This window comes from Salvelinus namaycush, chromosome 11 (assembly GCF_016432855.1).
Source record: "Salvelinus namaycush isolate Seneca chromosome 11, SaNama_1.0, whole genome shotgun sequence".
NCBI lineage: Eukaryota > Metazoa > Chordata > Actinopteri > Salmoniformes > Salmonidae > Salvelinus > Salvelinus namaycush.
This window is the reverse complement of record NC_052317.1, coordinates 30,960,736-30,981,453: the sequence shown is the minus strand read 5'-3', so window position 1 is coordinate 30,981,453 and position 20,718 is coordinate 30,960,736. Positions and strand designations below refer to the sequence as shown.

Below are 20,718 nucleotides of genomic sequence, written 5' to 3'. Positions count from 1 at the left end.
GCACTATGAGAGCTGTGGCCAGCCCATCTGTTGAGATCTGTTGAGTTCTAGAGCCACTACCTTTACAGTGTATCTTCACTCATACAATCATGCCATACATGCCAGATCTGGAACCATTGGAACCATTGGAACATTGGAACCATCCACCTGGAAGTGTTTGCCTGATAATATATAATAATATATGCCATTTAACAGACGCTTTTATCCAAAGTGACTTACATTTCATGCATGCATACATTTTACATATGGGAGGCCCCGGGAATCGAACCCACAACCCTGGCAGTGCAGCCATGCTCTACCAACTGAAATGGTTTGACAATAGGAAAATCTATGTAAAATGTATCCCCTCTGCTTTGCAATGCATTAATGGCATTTACTTGTAAGTGTATTCATGAGATCTTATTTGCATATAGAGGAGGCTCAATATGAGGAAGGAAAGGTTATGCAGCCTGCTCGGCCTGTTCAGTGGAAATTAGTTCAAGTCAACCCTTGGGCTGTGTGTGTGTGTGTGTGTGTGTGTGTGTGTGTGTGTGTGTGTGTGTGTGTGTGTGTGTGTGTGTGTGTGTGTGTGTGTGTGTGTGTGTGTGTGTGTGTGTGTGTGTGTGTGTGTGTGTATTATCTAAACATGCTACCCAAGGAAGTAAATGTTTTTTTTGCTTTGTTAAATATATAATCAATTCCACATTGAATTTGATATCAAATGATGTATTTACGAAATGAAATTCTGACTGAGTATGTGGTTCTGTTTGAGTAATTGGTATTGACCCCATAAAAGCACAAAAATAGCCTGGTGGTAATGAACAAAGCAGAGAAAATTATGTTTTCATTTAGATTATTTCTACTGGCTTACAAGAGTTTATGCAAAACACTGTGAATATAAAGTAATTTACGTTTCAGAGCGTCACTAATGTCACCATGTTACTACACGGTAATATGCATTTCACCAGTTCGTTGAAGCGAATACAAAGCTTAGTGTAGAGTGGACCAGAATAACTAAGGGCATCCTGGGGAGCATTAGAGATCGTCAAAGTATTTTATTCAACATCTTTAACAAAATTGACCGAAATTTAGCTAATTTTATGAAAGAAAAAACGTGTATTATCATGTCAGATAGGGACACTTTTTAACCTCTTGATATAGACGATTAGATATCTTGCACCCCTATTGCATGAAATGGTGCGCTCCGTGCCTGCAGCCAGGTCTAGCCAGTGCTACAAAGCTGCCACATCATTGTGTGCCCAAAGGATCGCGGGGCTGAAGTGAGCTAACTCCACTGTTGACATTGTAAATCATGAATGAATGTCAAATGATTGCGGATGACCTGATTGCCGCTACCGAATGAATTGTTTTGGTGTGTCAATTATCCGCGGTGACGATCTTCAGCGATACCGCCGTAGCCTAACGTACCGGTGATAATCTATCTGACAGTGCGAGCCTCCCAATGACAGCTAATATAAGTGATGCAGCGGAACGTGCGCGTGTTTTTCTTGTTTTGGTAAACGCGAGATGAAGTCACCTGGAGTGAAAAGTCTGGTGGTTTGTGTATTTAGGGAATATGCAAGGCGCATGACACCAGAATGACTTTATTTTTCCCTTTCGGACTTTAACCCATCTCTTCAGAATATCCAATACGGAATGCAACAGAATCGGTGACCAAGGATACTGGAATACTTGCTGGCTGCCATCTGCTCAAGCAATATACAATTACAATTCACCCAAATTCTTCATAGTCCTACTGAAGCAACAACGCTGGTCGGGTTATGAAATAAAAATAGTCATTATGTCAAGAGCATTGGATTTTGTGAGCATCTCTTTTACTTGCTGCTGTGTGCGTTTCCCTGCAGGCTACCAGTGCCAATATTAGTATTTCCTTAATGACTGCCTATCTGTTGTTTTTATGAAGTGTTAGTGGTATTTATTCATCTTCTGAAGAGAGAGAAAGAGGACTGTTACATGCAATATATTCCCATCTTCAATGATCTTATACACAGAGATTTAAAGTGATTATTCTGATGGATGAGCATTAGTCATATTGGAGCCAATAGCATCATCTCATTCACCTCCATCAATCAAATGTTATTTATTATTTATAGGACACTTGACAGTAAACAGCCAGAACCTTTGTTTTTATCATTGAAAACAAAGGTTATTTCACCATTAGACTAAAGTCTTCAAGCTAAGGTGATTGGCCTCTGTCTGAGTGTGTGGAATGCTGGACATCAGAATGAAGGAGGCGTGTCGTATCTGCGCGCGTGAGCTCTGCGGTAACCAACGCCGGTGGATCTTCCACCCCGCCTCCAAACTCAACCTCCAAGTGCTTCTGTCCCACGCCCTGGGGCGAGAGCTGACCCGGGATGGGCGCGGCGAATTCGCCTGCTCCAAGTGTGCCTTCATACTGGAGCGTATGTACAGGTTTGATACGGTCGTCGCCCGTGTGGAGGCTCTGTCCATCGAACGGCTGCAGAGGCTGCTCCAGGAGAAACACCGGCTACGGGGTCTCATCGGAGGCCTCTACCGGAAGACCAACGGGGAGGAGGGTGGCGGTGGTGGAGGTGTTGTTACCGGGCCTGGGGGTACGGGAGGAGGGGTACAGGGGGAAGGTATGGTGGACATGTCTGGTCTGACCCATGCTAAGTACTGTGCTCTGCTCCAGGAGGACTTGGTGTACTCTCTGTATGAGTCCTGGGCTGAAGAGGGGTTGGAGTTCGGGGGTCATCATCATGGGCATCGCCCTCAATGCCCAGTGTCAGAGGTGACGGCTGTGGGGTCACAACGCTGTGGGACAGTCACACCTTCACATAGGAAGTGCCAAGGGTGCACAGCGTGGCGAGTCGTGGACTCGGACTACGAGGCTGTGTGTAAAGTACCAAGGAAGTTGGCACGAAGTATTTCCTGTGGCCCATCGACGAGGTATTCGGCCAGTGTGATTGGAGTAGAAAGAGGTAGAGGAGGGGAGGAAGAGCCAGAGGGGACCCACTCCTCGCTCACACTGGTCCCTGGGTCCAAGCTTCAGTCCCGGGCTTCAGACAGTGACCGTACCCTGATGGGTCGAGCCAGCTCCAGCCCCTCCATAGACTCCCTGGACATAGCTGGAGAATCTACCCGGCTGTCTGCTATCCAAGACAGGGCCGAGGGGCTAGGGTACCCCCGGGACCCCCTGGATGACCGGTTCTCTGACTCCCTGTCTGAGGAGCACGACCTGGTGACCCCGCTGAGATCCGCATCCCACCTCTCCCTGGCCCTCTGCCTGGTCCAGAACTGTGTGTACCGGCCCGTCCAGAGCCCCAAGGGAAGCAGATTGCCTGTGCTGCTCAGACAGAGCCCCAGCAATGGAAGCTCCAGACTTAGCTTCTATGAGCCGGCCTTGGGGTTGCTGCATCGAGGTCCGAATGGAGAGGGGGAGATTCATGGCCATGTACCCGACGTGGAGGCCCCTCTGATCAGGCTGGACAGTGAGATGGATGGGGGTCTGGACCTGGCTGAGATGGAGGAGCTGTGGGAGGATCTGTATCATGAGTGTCCTCTCCCACGCCCCCACCAGGTATACCACAGCAGCTCTCCAGCCGGCTCTCAAGCCAGCTCTGGACATCGGCTCACTAATCTCATGTTATTGTCTTTGCTCAAACTTGCCAGATACTAAAATCAGAAGGAGTGTTTTTCTTTCAATAGGATACCTTATTTTACTACAAATCGTATTTGTGGCATATTTAATAATCTGTTAGATGTAAAGAATATTCCAGGAGGTTACTTGGTTGTCTGTGAATCCAGCACACAGTGCAGTGCTTCCAACCGTGAGAATATTCCCGTTCTCTCCATGCTCCTAGCTAATTAGCTGGGTAATCCAGCTGTCCATCTCCATCACCTAAACCTCTCCTTCCCCCTCTCCAGAGAAGATGCACATTAGAGGATGTGCACTCTGTAGCACTTAAATCTCTGTGTCTGTGTGTGTGTGTGTGTGTGTGTGTGTGTGTGTGTGTGTGTGTGTGTGTGTGTGTGTGTGTGTGTGTGTGTGTGTGTGTGTGTGTGTGTGTGTGTGTGTGTGTGTGTGTGTAGGGTAGCGTAGCGTAGCGTAGGGTAGTGTAATGTAGCGTAGGGTAATGTAGGGTAGCATAGGGTAGAGTAGTGTAATGTAGGGTAGGGTAGCGTAGTGTAATGTAGGGTAGGGTAGCGTAGTGTAATGTAGGGTAGCATAGGGTAGTGTAATGTAGTGTAGCGTAGGGTAATGTAGTGTAGCATAGTGTAATGTAGTGTAGTGTAGGGTAATGTAGTGTAGCGTAGTGTAATGTAGTGTAGTGTAGGGTAATGTAGTGTAGCGTAGTGTAATGTAGTGTAGCGTAGGGTAATGTAGTGTAGCGTAGTGTAATGTAGTGTAGTGTAGGGTAGTGTAGTGTAATGTAGCATAGGGTAATGTAGTGTAGCGTAGGGTAATGTAGTGTAGCGTAGTGTAATGTAGCGTAGTGTAGGGTAATGTAGTGTAGGGTAATGTAGTGTAGCGTAGGGTAATGTAGCGTAGTGTAATGTAGTGTAGCGTAGTGTAATGTAGTGTAGTGTAGGGTAATGTAGTGTAGCGTAGTGTAATGTAGTGTAGCGTAGGGTAATGTAGTGTAGCGTAGTGTAATGTAGTGTAGTGTAGGGTAGCGTAGCGAGAACCTATAAATATAGGATGTGAGTGCTGACATGTTAATGCTGTAAGGGTGTAAGGGTGATGCTAACACACTGGTTATGTAAGATAGGTTAAGAGCAGCACTAGATACACCCCCCCCCCCCCCCCCCCCCCACCCCCGACACACACACACACACACACACACACACACACACACAAGAGAATATCCTCAGGATAAATCTGCTTTTAATAACACAGCTGAGTGAACATAATGTTTGGTTTCAAAAGTACAGTCCAGTTACCAACACAGCACTGCAGGGTTGGGGTCAATTCCATTTCAAATCCAGCCTAGCTGGTAAAAGTGTTCTTCCTGAACTGACTAGAATTGAAATGGAATTGACTCTAACCCTGCAGCCCAGCTTGGTGCAGATTGGATTGTAATACTGTTTTGTCTGGCTACAGCAGGTTGGATTGTAATACTGTGTTGTCTGGCTACAGCAGGTTGGATTGTAATACTGTTTTGTCTGGCTACAGCAGGTTGGATTGTAATACTGTTTTGTCTGGCTACAGCAGGTTACTGTTTTGTCTGGCTACAGCAGGTTAACCTCTGTGTGTGTGTGTGTGTGTGTGTGTGTGTGTGTGTGTGTGTGTGTGTGTGTGTGTGTGTGTGTGTGTGTGTGTGTGTGTGTGTGTGTGTGTGTGTGTGTGTGTGTGTGTGTGTGTTCACCCCTGTGTATGTCTGTATTCCAGACTCTGATCGAGGAGCAGCATAGCCAGTTGAACCAGTATGAATGTGCAGCAGGTCAGTGTATCAGTGAGCTGCAGAAGGCCCAGCTCCAGGTCCAGTCCCTGCAGACCAAGATCCAGGAGAGCGAGGCCAACAACACGGTACAGCTACACAGAGACATTACACATCCATACAACACACACACCAAACAGTACAGCTACACAGAGACCTTACACATCCATACAACACACACACCAAACAGTACAGCTACACAGAGACATTACACATCCATACAACACACACACCAAACAGTACAGCTACACAGAGACATTACACATCCATACAACACACACACCAAACAGTACAGCTACACAGAGACATTCACATCCATACAACACACACACCAAACAGTACAGCTACACAGAGACATTCACATTCATACAACACACACACCAAACAGTACAGCTACACAGAGACATTACCCATCCATACAACACACACACATGCACACAAGCATGTGCATTCACACGCGCACACTCAGCGCACACATATATACACATGAATGCGCACACACACTCACGCGCACACACCAAACAGCACTGCTACAGAGAAACATTGGAGCACATAAGAATAAATGTCTCCCTCTCCCTCTCCCCATCTTCCTCCCCCTCTCCAGAAGCTGCAGGAGAAGCTCAGTGAGATGGAGTGTGATCTGCGTTCTATCCGTCAGGCAGCTCAGAGCCAGGAACACACCATCCAGGGCCTGACCGACTCTGTCAGCACCAAGGACAACGAGGTGTGTTGTCTACCATGAATCACCGCCCCAGAAACATTTCAGCCTGGTGACTAAAATAATAGTAATATGTGCCAGTTAGAAGACACTTTTATCCAAAGCGACGTACAGTCGCCATGCAGACTTCTGGGTGGTCCCGGGAATTAAACCCACAATCCTGGGATTGCAGCACCATGCGCTATCAACTCAGCTACAGAGACCAACCATTACATCAGCAGTGATTTACAGAATATTCCCAGTGGAGGAAAAAGTACCCAATTGTCATACTTGAGTAAAAGTAAAGATACCTTAATAGAAAATGACTCACGTAAAAGTGAAAGTCACCCAGTAAAATACTACTTGAGTAAATTTCGTTTTAAATATACTTAAGTATCAAAAGTAAATGTAATTGCTAAAATATACTTAAGTATCAAAATAAAATGTAAAGTATAAATCATTTCAAATTCCTTATATTAAGCAAATCTTTTTCATTCATTTCATACGGATAGCAAGGGGCACCCTCATACACTCAGACATAATTTACAAACAAAGCATGTGTGTTTTGTGAGTCCGTGAGTCTGCCAGATCAGAGAAAGCAGGGTGACCAGGGATGTTCTCTTGATAAGTGCGTGAATTGGACCATTTTTCTGTCCTGCTAAGCATTCAAAATGTAACGAGTACTTTTGATGTCAGGGAAAATGTATGGAGTAAAAAGTTTATTATTTTCTTTAGTAATATACTGAAGTAAAAGTAAAAGTTGTCAAAAATATAAATAGTAAAGAACAAATACCCCCCAAAAACGACTTAAGTAGTACTTTAAAGTATTTCTACTGAAGTACTTTACACTACTGAATATTCCTCCTCAGGCCCAGGAGTTGTACCAGTTAATTGAGGGGCAGAACACCACACTGTGTAAACTGAGAGAGATGGCCCACCACAACCAGATCACGCAACAGGTGAGACCTCACACACCCCAGACAGATCCAGATAAAACACTGAGCAGGATACGGGTTAATGAAGAGCCATAATAACCCAACTGTTGATAGATAGATGGAGACAGACACCCTTCCTCCCCATGGCCAGACTAATCCCAGTGGTTCTTGTTTGTTTGGTCTGCTCTCCCAGGCTCCAGAGGGAGGCAGTGAGGTTGCGGGTCTAGCCCAGCTCCAGGGTGAGTTAGTGGGGGTACAGAGCTCTCTGTTTACCCTGGGTCTGGAGCTGGAAGCCAGTCAAAGAGCTCAAAGACAGAGCCAGAGACAGGCTGAGGACCTGACCAGAGCTAAAGACAGGCTCCACTCTGACCTAAAGGAGGCACTGCAGCATAGGGAGGTCACCGACAAACACAACAAGGTCAGTGTGTGTGTGTGTGTGTGTGTGTGTGTGCGTGCTTGCGTGCGTCCGTCCGTGCGTGTGTCTGAACCCCTGTGATGTAGGAGGTGTGTGTAACCTATCCTCTGTCCCACCGTAGGACTTGCTCAGTGCCCTGGCTCAGTCCCGCTCTGCGCTGCAGGCTAAAGAGGCTCAGCAGAAGGAGAGCGAGGCAGAGAAGCACATGGAGGTTCAGGAGAGAGACAAGAACATCACACAGCTCAAACTCTCCCTACAGGTCAAGGAGAGCCAGCTACAGGTGAGACACACACACTCACACACACACACACACACACACACACACACACACACACACACACACACACACACACACACACACACACACACACACACACACACACACACACACACACACACACACTGAACATACACATAAGTGCACACACATACAGACATAAACACATACACACTAACCCTATCTCGCTCTGTGTGTGTAGGAGTACTCTGAGCTCCTGGAATCAGTAGACAGCTCCAAACCCAGAGATATTCTGATGGACAAACTGAGAGAACGCATCAGGGACAGGGACAGAGCACTGGAGGTAAGAACACACACACATACTGGATAATCATAATATTCATAATAATCATCATAATAATAATAATAACATAACAATAATAAGATCATAATAATGTAATGATAATAAGATAATAACAATACTGATCATAATAATAATAATAATGATCATAATAATAATAATAATAATAAATAATATTGATCATAATAATAATAATACTGATCATAATAAATAAATAAAATGCTGATCATAATAATAATACTACTGATAATAATAATAATAATATTGATCATAATAATAATAATACTGATAATAATAATAATAATGATCATAATAATAATAATAATAATACTGTTCTTTCTCTCTGTCCAGAATAATACATGTTCTTTCTCTCTGTCCAGCGGTCTATAGATGAGAAGTTCCGTTGTCTGGAGGAGAGGGAGGAGCAGGTGAGGAGTCTACAGCTGGCCCTCCGAGAGAAAGAACGAGACCTGGAGAGACTCCGCTGCATACTGCTCAACAACCAGGAGACCATCACGGTACACACACACACATTTGCACACACACACACAAACACACACGCACACACATGCTCACACACACACACACACACAAAAAAAAGATACCTTGAGCAACAATGAGAATACACACACAAGTACATCTAGAGTTTATACAGTACATTGATATGTTTAGACTGTGTGTCCTACAGTACATTGATATGTTTAGACTGTGTGTCATACAGTACATTGATATGTTTAGACTGTGTGTCATACAGTACATTGATATGTTTAGACGGTGTGTCCTACAGTACATTGATATGTTTAGACTGTGTGTCCTACAGTACATTGATATGTTTAGACTGTGTGTCCTACAGTACATTGATATGTTTAGACGGTGTGTCCTACAGTACATTGATATGTTTAGACGGTGTGTCCTACAGTACATTGATATGTTTAGACTGTGTGTCCTACAGTACATTGATATGTTTAGACTATGTGTCCTACAGTACATTGATATGTTTAGACTGTGTCATACAGTACATTGATATGTTTAGACTGTGTGTCCTACAGTACATTGATATGTTTAGACTGTGTGTCATACAGTACATTGATATGTTTAGACTGTGTGTCCTACAGTACATTGATATGTTTAGACTGTGTGTCCTACAGTACATTGATATGTTTAGACTGTGTGTCATACAGTACATTGATATGTTTAGACTGTGTGTCATACAGTACATTGATATGTTTAGACTGTGTGTCCTACAGTACATTGATATGTTTAGACTGTGTCATACAGTACATTGATATGTTTAGACTGTGTGTCCTACAGTACATTGATATGTTTAGACTGTGTGTCCTACAGTACATTGATATATTTAGACTGTGTGTCCTACAGTACATTGATATGTTTAGACTGTGTGTCCTACAGTACATTGATATGTTTAGACGGTGTGTCCTACAGTACATTGATATGTTTAGACTGTGTGTCCTACAGTACATTGATATGTTTAGACGGTGTGTCCTACAGTACATTGATATGTTTAGACTGTGTGTCCTACAGTACATTGATATGTTTAGACTGTGTGTCCTACAGTACATTGATATATTTAGACTGTGTGTCCTACAGTACATTGATATGTTTAGACTGTGTGTCATACAGTACATTGATATGTTTAGACTGTGTGTCCTACAGTACATTGATATGTTTAGACTGTGTGTCATACAGTACATTGATATGTTTAGACTGTGTGTCCTACAGTACATTGATATGTTTAGACTGTGTCATACAGTATATTGATATGTTTAGACTGTGTGTCCTACAGTACATTGATATGTTTAGACTGTGTGTCCTACAGTACATTGATATGTTTAGACTGTGTGTCATACAGTACATTGATATGTTTAGACTGTGTGTCCGACAGTACATTGATATGTTTAGACTGTGTGTCCTACAGTACATTGATATGTTTAGACTGTGTCATACAGTACATTGATATGTTTAGACTGTGTGTCCTACAGTACATTGATATGTTTAGACTGTGTGTCATACAGTACATTGATATGTTTAGACTGTGTGTCATACAGTACATTGATATGTTTAGACTGTGTGTCCTACAGTACATTGATATGTTTAGACTGTGTGTCCTACAGTACATTGATATGTTTAGACTGTGTCATACAGTACATTGATATGTTTAGACTGTGTGTCATACAGTACATTGATATGTTTAGACTGTGTGTCATACAGTACATTGATATGTTTAGACTGTGTGTCCTACAGTACATTGATATGTTTAGACTGTGTGTCCTACAGTATATTGATATGTTTAGACTGTGTCCTACAGTACATTGATATGTTTAGACTGTGTGTCCTACATTACATTGATATGTTTAGACTCTGTGTCATACAGTACATTGATATGTTTAGACTGTGTGTCCTACAGTACATTGATATGTTTAGACTGTGTGTCCTACAGTACATTGATATGTTTAGACGGTGTGTCCTACAGTACATTGATATGTTTAGACTGTGTGTCCTACAGTACATTGATATGTTTAGACTGTGTGTCCTACAGTACATTGATACGTTTAGACTGTGTGTCCTACAGTACATTGATACGTTTAGACTGTGTGTCATACAGTACATTGATATGTTTAGACTGTGTGTCCTACAGTACATTGATATGTTTAGACTCTGTGTCATACAGTACATTGATATGTTTAGACTGTGTGTCCTACAGTATATTGATATGTTTAGACTGTGTGTCCTACAGTACATTGATACGTTTAGACTGTGTGTCCTACAGTACATTGATATGTTTAGACTGTGTGTCCCATAGTACATTGATATGTTTAGACTGTGTGTCATACAGTATATTGATATGTTTAGACTGTGTGTCATACAGTACATTGATATGTTTAGACTGTGTGTCCTACAGTACATTGATATGTTTAGACTGTGTGTCCTACAGTACATTGATATGTTTAGACTGTGTGTCCCATAGTACATTGATATGTTTAGACTGTGTGTCATACAGTATATTGATATGTTTAGACTGTGTGTCATACAGTACATTGATATGTTTAGACTGTGTGTCCTACAGTACATTGATATGTTTAGACTGTGTGTCATACAGTACATTGATATGTTTAGACTGTGTGTCATACAGTACATTGATATGTTTAGACTGTGTGTCCTACAGTACATTGATATGTTTAGACTGTGTCATACAGTATATTGATATGTTTAGACTGTGTGTCCTACAGTACATTGATATGTTTAGACTGTGTGTCCTACAGTACATTGATATGTTTAGACTGTGTGTCATACAGTACATTGATATGTTTAGACTGTGTGTCCGACAGTACATTGATATGTTTAGACTGTGTGTCCTACAGTACATTGATATGTTTAGACTGTGTCATACAGTACATTGATATGTTTAGACTGTGTGTCCTACAGTACATTGATATGTTTAGACTGTGTGTCATACAGTACATTGATATGTTTAGACTGTGTGTCCTACAGTACATTGATATGTTTAGACTGTGTGTCCTACAGTACATTGATATGTTTAGACTGTGTCATACAGTACATTGATATGTTTAGACTGTGTGTCCTACAGTATATTGATATGTTTAGACTGTGTCCTACAGTACATTGATATGTTTAGACTGTATGTCATACAGTACATTTATATGTTTAGACTGTGTGTCCTACAGTACATTGATATGTTTAGACTGTGTGTCATACAGTACATTGATATGTTTAGACTGTGTGTCCTACAGTACATTGATATGTTTAGACGGTGTGTCCTACAGTACATTGATATGTTTAGACTGTGTGTCATACAGTACATTGATATGTTTAGACTGTGTCATACAGTACATTGATATGTTTAGACTGTGTGTCATACAGTACATTGATATGTTTAGACGGTGTGTCCTACAGTACATTGATATGTTTAGACTGTGTGTCATACAGTACATTGATATGTTTAGACTGTGTCATACAGTACATTGATATGTTTAGACTGTGTGTCCTACAGTATATTGATATGTTTAGACTGTGTCCTACAGTACATTGATATGTTTAGACTGTATGTCATACAGTACATTGATATGTTTAGACTGTGTGTCCTACAGTACATTGATATGTTTAGACTGTGTGTCATACAGTACATTGATATGTTTAGACTGTGTGTCCTACAGTACATTGATATGTTTAGACTGTGTGTCCTACAGTACATTGATATGTTTAGACGGTGTGTCCTACAGTACATTGATATGTTTAGACTGTGTGTCATACAGTACATTGATATGTTTAGACTGTGTCATACAGTACATTGATATGTTTAGACTGTGTGTCATACAGTATATTGATATGTTTAGACTGTGTGTCCTACAGTACATTGATATGTTTAGACTGTGTGTCCTACAGTACATTGATATGTTTAGACTGTGTGTCATACAGTACATTGATATGTTTAGACTCTGTGTCATACAGTACATTGATATGTTTAGACTGTGTGTCCCACAGTACATTGATATGTTTAGACTGTGTGTCATACAGTATATTGATATGTTTAGACTGTGTGTCATACAGTATATTGATATGTTTAGACTGTGTGTCATACAGTACATTGATATGTTTAGACTGTGTGTCCTACGGTACATTGATATGTTTAGACTGTGTGTCATACAGTATATTGATATGTTTAGACTGTGTGTCCTACGGTACATTGATATGTTTAGACTGTGTGTCATACAGTATATTGATATGTTTAGACTGTGTGTCATACAGTACATTGATATGTTTAGACTGTGTGTCCTACAGTACATTGATATGTTTAGACTGTGTGTCCTACAGTACATCGATATGTTTAGACTGTGTGTCCTACAGTACATTGATATGTTTAGACTGTGTGTCCTACAGTACATTGATATGTTTAGACTGTGTGTCCTACAGTACATTGATATGTTTAGACTGTGTGTCATACAGTACATTGATATGTTTAGACTGTGTGTCCTACAGTACATTGATATGTTTAGACTGTGTGTCATACAGTACATTGATATGTTTAGACTGTGTGTCCTACAGTACATTGATATGTTTAGACGGTGTGTCCTACAGTACATTGATATGTTTAGACTGTGTGTCATACAGTACATTGATATGTTTAGACTGTGTGTCATACAGTACATTGATATGTTTAGACTGTATGTCATACAGTATATTGATATGTTTAGACTGTGTGTCATACAGTACATTGATATGTTTAGACTGTGTGTCATACAGTACATTGATATGTTTAGACTGTGTGTCCTACAGTACATTGATATGTTTAGACTGTGTGTCCTACGGTACATTGATATGTTTAGACTGTGTGTCATACAGTACATTGATATGTTTAGACTGTGTGTCCTACAGTACATTGATATGTTTAGACTGTGTGTCATACAGTACATTGATATGTTTAGACTGTGTGTCCTACAGTACATTGATATGTTTAGACTGTGTGTCATACAGTACATTGATATGTTTAGACTGTGTGTCCTACAGTACATTGATATGTTTAGACTGTGTGTCATACAGTACATTGATATGTTTAGACTGTGTGTCATACAGTATATTGATATGTTTAGACTGTGTCCTACTGTACATTGATATGTTTAGACTGTGTGTCATACAGTACATTGATATGTTTAGACTGTGTGTCATACAGTACATTGATATGTTTAGACTGTGTGTCCTACAGTACATTGATATGTTTAGACTGTGTGTCCTACAGTATATTGATATGTTTAGACTGTGTCCTACAGTACATTGATATGTTTAGACTGTGTGTCCTACAGTACATTGATATGTTTAGACTGTGTGTCATACAGTACATTGATATGTTTAGACTATGTGTCCTACAGTACATTGATATGTTTAGACTGTGTGTCCTACAGTACATTGATATGTTTAGACTGTGTGTCCTACAGTACATTGATATGTTTAGACTGTGTCCTACAGTACATTGATATGTTTAGACTGTGTGTCCTACAGTACATTGATATGTTTAGACTGTGTGTCCTACAGTACATTGATATGTTTAGACTGTGTGTCATACAGTACATTGATATGTTTAGACTGTGTGTCCTACAGTACATTGATATGTTTAGACTGTGTGTCCTACAGTACATTGATATGTTTAGACTGTGTGTCATACAGTACATTGATATGTTTAGACTGTGTGTCATACAGTACATTGATATGTTTAGACTGTGTGTCCTACAGTACATTGATATGTTTAGACTGTGTGTCCTACAGTACATTGATATGTTTAGACTGTGTTTGTATAGAGTCTGGACGCGTTGGTGCGGGGTAAGGAGCTGGATGTGGAGCAGGCAGCAGAAGCCCACAGGAACCTGCAGTGGCTCCAGCAGCAGAGTGAGGAGAGAGAGAAGAGCACTCTGAGAGAGAGAGACACACTCATCAACCAGCTACAGTTTGCCCTGCAGACACGCAGCCGGGAGACACAGGTAAACACACACACACATACACTACACATATGGCAGGTAGCCTAGTGGTTAGAGTGTTGGGCCAGGAATTGGAAGGTTGCTGGATCGAGTCCCTGAGCTGACAAGGTGAAAATCTGTCGTTCTTCCCCTGAGCAAGGCAGTTAACCCACTGTTCCCCGGACACACACACACACGCTAAACTAAATCTACGCTAGGTCACGCTAGTGAGGACTGGCTATAGCACCAGTTTGCATTCTGTTTGCTCTTGTAACCAAAGTACAACCAGTCTACTAATTTCTGCCCATTGTTGAAGCTTTTCATTGTTGGCTGAAATAAGTGACTTGCAATGCTAGTCCAACAAGAAAATCCTGCTCTTATTTCTGACCCTTACAAATACAACAGGTGTACTGATAATCTGTCTGTCTGTCTGTCTGTCTGTCTGTCTGTCTGTCTGTCTGTCTGTCTGTCTGTCTGTCTGTCTGTCTGTCTGTCTGTCTGTCTGTCTGTCTGTCTGTCTGTCTGTCTGTCTGTCTGTCTGTCTGTCTGTCTGTCTGTCTGTCTGTAGGACCTGACGGCAGCCCTCCTGGCTAAGGTCCAGGCAGGCCCCAGTGAGGTGGTAGAGGAGCTGAAGGCTCGCCTCGCACTGAAGGAGAAACTGTTCCAGGAACTTCTGTCAGACCGCAACCGCCAGAGCCACGAACACCAAGCACAGGTCCAGGACCTGCTCAGCACCATCAGCACCAAGGACCAGTACATACAGGTACCACACACACACACACACACACACACACACACACACACACACACACACACACACACACACACACACACACACACACACACACACACACACACACACACACACACACCACACACACACACACCACTGATCTAGGATCTGTCTCTGAGAATCAGCTTTTCAGTGCACCAAGCCCAACAGCAGTATATTATAGAAATTGAATGATATACCGTAGAATGGACATATAAAGCGATAGTCGATTTCAGATTCTCTTTTCTTTTTTCCACCTCTCTCTCTCCACACCATTTTCCTCTCCCTCTACTTCCCTACCGCCTCCTCTTTCTCAGGACTGCTCTGATAGGCTCTCCCAGGTGATTGGCGAGCGGACGGGCCAGCTGCAGGAGCTGCACAGGCAGCTGTCATCACGGGAACGGGAGATGGGCGAGCTGCGGAAGGAGAGAGAGAGGGAGAGAACGGGAGAGGCAGAGCAACTGCAGAACCTACTAAAAGAGAAAGGGACTTTTATCCGGGTAAATTCTGAGACATTGGAGAACACATTGTGTGTGTATCTCTCTCTCTCTCTCTCTCTCTCTCTCTCTCTCTCTCTCTCTCTCTCTCTCTCTCTCTCTCTGTTATGAAACTGTACATTTCCACACTAGCTTATATAAATTAGACTAGACTCACACAAGCACACATGCGTACCATACCAAAAAACTTTCAACAGAGTCTCAAGTAGTAAAACTGTCATAACATAACACTACACTGTCCTCCCTCTACAGAGTCTGATGCAGGGCCAGGAGGAGAGCATGGAGCCCTCCACACAAGAGGGGGCAGCAGAGGTACATGCCATCCAGGAAGAGCTGCAGCTGGTCAGGAAGAAAGAGAGGGAGGCTCAGCTGGAGCTCTCAGCCCTGCGCTCAGCTCTCACACAGGCCCAGCAGCAGGCCCAAAAGCAGGAGGATAGATTTAAGATCCTGGCCCCAGAAATAACAGTCAGGGACCAGCCCTCCAGCACTGACCACCAGGTATCCCTCTCTGCCTAAATTCTTTATTGCCTACAACATTGTCCTTGTTAAGGTCTGGTGTCTAGCCTACTGAGTGGAGTGTGTGTCAACAATTTCTCTCTCTCTCGTTCTGTCTCTCACTCTGTCTCTTCCTCCCCCTCTCCTTCCCTCTCTGTCAGAGTGTGTTGGAACAGTTGGTCAATGAGTACCACAGGCTGAACAATGCTTTGAGGGCAGAGAAGAGGCTGTACCAGAGTCTGAACCACATCCAGACTAGAGGAGACAGGTAGAAGACAGGCCTTTACTGAGGCTAAGAATACACACATCTGGGTACCTAACAATACACACCTGGGTACCTAATACACACCTGGGTACCTAACAATACACAAACCTGGGTACCTAATAATACACACCTGGGTACCTAACAATACACATCTGGGTACCTAACAATACACACCTGGGTGCCTAACAATACACACCTGGGTACCTAACAATACACACCTGGGTACCTAACAATACCCACCTGGGTACCTAACAATACACACCTGGGTACCTAACAATACACACCTGGGTACCTAACAATACCCACATCTGTTGACAGGCAGGTACATACGAAGCTTCAGTGTCGGTAGACATTGTTATATACAGTTGTAGGCCAGGTAAAACTGTTCAAACCATGCAATCAGTTTTGAGGACGTGTGTGTTTGTGCATTGTGTCATTGCCCCTCTCCCAGCAGCTCAGAGAAGACCCAGGACCTGCTCACAGAACTGGACTCTGTTCAGGCATTGCGAGGGCAACTGGAGGAGGTCCTAACTAGGACCCGGAAGACGGCCCTGGCACTGGAGAAGGCAGCTAAGAGGCAGTCTGACTTTGGAGGTGGGGACGGGCAGGGACTGGCCGACAGGGCTACAGGGGGCACTGTTACTAACTCTCTGGGATATTCTGTCTAGCCATTTCACCATGAGTCAGACAAATGCACTGCAGGTAGAAGTTGCCCTTAGTTGCAGATCTAGGATCAGTTTACATTCACCTAAATCCTAACCTTAACCATTACAGGAAAAAACACAATGCTGACCTAAGATCAGTGACTATGGGCAACTTCGTTCCTCTTTGGATGACATAGACACCACACAATAACCTATGCCTGTTCTAACCAACAACACATTTTTGGGGTGGTTTTAGTTATATTATAATGTGGCAACATGAACCTTAGATATCTATTATTCATTATTAATATATTCAGTGTGTTTTGGATTGTTGTTTTTTATATTGTTTTGCGAAATGCCTCCGTGTTGCTTGTTCTGTAATGCCATTTTGTATTGGACTGTGTCTCTGTGTCAATGTTTCCAGCCTTATCGTCACAGTGATGTCATGTGGTGTGTAGATAGCCCAGCTCACGCATTACAGTGAAACGACTTCAAGTCGTCCATCTTATTTTTTATACCATCTTTGTGTACACAATGTAAGCAGGTCCAAGATATACTTCAGCTGAAATCAAGATGATGGCCAAGTAGTTCCCTCTTATAATTCCTGTAACTTCAGATCTAGGTTCCATTCCATGGGTTTTAAAGTGCCTATCATTTGGTCGCAGATATTCTTAGTCTCAGACAATGCATGAACAACTAGATTAGTAGTCAATAGTGTTTGCTTATCAAAGTAAATAAAGTAAGAATCCTTACCCTAGTTATTTGTTGTTGCAAAACTAAAACCTTGCGCTTATCAATCTTAGATACACCACAACCCAAGTGTCTTAGCTACACCACAACCCAAGTGTCTTAGATACACCACAACCCAAGTGTCTTAGATACACCACAACCCAAGTGTCTTAGATACACCACAACCCAAGTGTCTTAGATACACCACAACCCAAGTGTCTTAGCTACACCACAACCCAAGTGTCTTAGCTACACCACAACCCAAGTGTCTTAGATACACCACAACCCAAGTGTCTTAGATATACCACAACCCAAGTGTCTTAGATACACCACAACCCAGTGTCTTAGATACACCACAACCCAAGTGTCTTAGCTACACCACAACCCAAGTGTCTTAGATACACCACAACCCAAGTGTCTTAGATACACCACAACCCAAGTGTCTTAGATACACCACAACCCAAGTGTCTTAGATACACCACAACCCAAGTGTCTTAGATACACCACAACCCAAGTGTCTTAGCTACACCACAACCCAAGTGTCTTAGATACACCACAACCCAAGTGTCTTAGCTACACCACAACCCAAGTGTCTTAGATACACCACAACCCAAGTGTCTTAGATACACCACAACCCAAGTGTCTTAGCTACACCACAACCCAAGTGTCTTAGATACACCACAACCCAAGTGTCTTAGATACACCACAACCCAAGTGTCTTAGATACACCACAACCCAAGTGTCTTAGCTACACCACAACCCAAGTGTCTTAGATACACCACAACCCAAGTGTCTTAGCTACACCACAACCCAAGTGTCTTAGATACACCACAACCCAAGTGTCTTAGATACACCACAACCCAAGTGTCTTAGATACACCACAACCCAAGTGTCTTAGATACACCACAACCCAAGTGTCTTAGATACACCACAACCCAAGTGTCTTAGATACACCACAACCCAAGTGTCTTAGATACACCACAACCAAGTGTCTTAGATACACCACAACCCAGTGTCTTAGATACACCACAACCCAAGTGTCTTAGATACACCACAACCCAAGTGTCTTAGATACACCACAACCCAAGTGTCTTAGCTACACCACAACCCAAGTGTCTTAGCTACACCACAACCCAAGTGTCTTAGCTACACCACAACCCAAGTGTCTTAGATACACCACAACCCAGTGTCTTAGATACACCACAACCCAAGTGTCTTAGATACACCACAACCCAAGTGTCTTAGATACACCACAACCCAAGTGTCTTAGATACACCACAACCCAGTGTCTTAGATACACCACAACCCAAGTGTCTTAGATACACCACAACCCAAGTGTCTTAGATACACCACAACCCAATTGTCTATTTGTTACATTTATAGATAGACTTTGTAATTATCACATAAAATGTGATAAAAACATGATGATAAGAGGATACCTAGTATCATTTGAGATTTGATTTGTTGCGTTTGATTAGGTTTTAAGGATTTTAGGATTAGTGAAGAAATTTTCCATTTAGATTTGGTGATGAAACGCACATTTTTGTACTTCGAAATGGAAAGTAAAAAAATTATATTCCCTTTTTTATTTTATTTTTTATTGGGGACTGGATTGCCTCTCCTTTTTGCCTCCTTATTCAACACAACAAACGTTCCCTTCTCCCCCGACTAGTAGAGAACAGATAAGGAGTGTTCTGTCTGTCCCTGAGGTGAAAGAAAGAGAAAGTGATGATCATGTGCTCTTCTCGTCCCTGTCTGAACAGCCACCTCTCTCTCCACACTGTATCCATAGTCTCTGTGTCAAAAACACACACTCTTAAAGGCCCAGTGCAGTCAAAAACGTGATTTCCTGTGTTTTACATATATTTCCACACATGAGTTTAGAATATTCTGTGAAATTGTGAAAATTATGATAATGCCCTTTTAGTGTAAGAGCTGCTTGAAAAGACTGACTGAAATGTCTGCCTGTTTTGGTGGGGTGGAGTTTTGGCCGGTAAATTAGTTAATAGACCAATAAGAAAAAAGAAAAAGATTCTGCCAATCACAGCTAGTTTTCAGTTTTCCCCTCCCCACTCAGACCACTCCCAGACAGTCCTAGCAAAATTCTTGCTTGAGAAATTGCTCTTTACTAAGAAGCAATATTTGTTTATTTTTTTGACCATTTTAATTGAAAACTATCACAGTATGGTACTTAATTGTTACCCAGAAATGATTTGATAATAAGATAAAAACAGATGCATCGGACCTTAAACCATTACCACGCACACACACACACACGCACACACACACACACACACACACACACACACACACACACACACACACACACACACACACACACACACACACACACACACACACACACACACACACACACACACACACACACACACACACACACACATAAATTCTAAGAATATCTTTAAAAGACACATTTTCTTTCATAGAAGAAAGAGATCTGTCATGTTTGGGAGCTAAACAACCATCTCTCTGTCTTAACCTATGACTTCTCTGCCACATGCATGACATCGCGGCATGCATTTCCTGCCTGCATGGCTATGTTTGATGTGATGCTTGAACAGTTATTGACAATTTAAATGCATCAATCACTTACTATTGGGCATAAATAGAATATGATACGGTACTAATATGTGCCTCACACTACGTATAGAAATAGGATGATCTGAAGAAGAACATGAATATACAGAAGGGTATAAAACATGATTTCTACACTGCCTGGATTACTGCCTGTGTGTCGCCGTCACTGCCAGGGGCTCCGGTAAGGACTGGACACATGAAGATGT

General features: G+C 42.3%; 1 protein-coding gene across 1 annotated transcript in view; it reads left to right on the top strand.

Moving 5' to 3' along the window:
• The window catches only part of LOC120055341 (myomegalin-like), a 109,796-nt gene that overhangs the window by 48,826 nt on the left and 40,252 nt on the right, over positions 1-20,718 (top strand). Inside the window, exons 9-22 of the mRNA XM_039003213.1 lie at positions 2,231-3,541; positions 5,354-5,491; positions 6,007-6,126; positions 6,969-7,058; positions 7,228-7,452; positions 7,571-7,729; positions 7,929-8,030; positions 8,408-8,545; positions 14,357-14,536; positions 15,081-15,275; positions 15,602-15,784; positions 16,034-16,279; positions 16,438-16,544; positions 16,993-17,203. Coding sequence (XP_038859141.1) covers positions 2,231-3,541; positions 5,354-5,491; positions 6,007-6,126; positions 6,969-7,058; positions 7,228-7,452; positions 7,571-7,729; positions 7,929-8,030; positions 8,408-8,545; positions 14,357-14,536; positions 15,081-15,275; positions 15,602-15,784; positions 16,034-16,279; positions 16,438-16,544; positions 16,993-17,203 — 3,405 coding nt within the window. The remainder of the gene's footprint in view (positions 1-2,230; positions 3,542-5,353; positions 5,492-6,006; positions 6,127-6,968; positions 7,059-7,227; positions 7,453-7,570; positions 7,730-7,928; positions 8,031-8,407; positions 8,546-14,356; positions 14,537-15,080; positions 15,276-15,601; positions 15,785-16,033; positions 16,280-16,437; positions 16,545-16,992; positions 17,204-20,718) is intronic.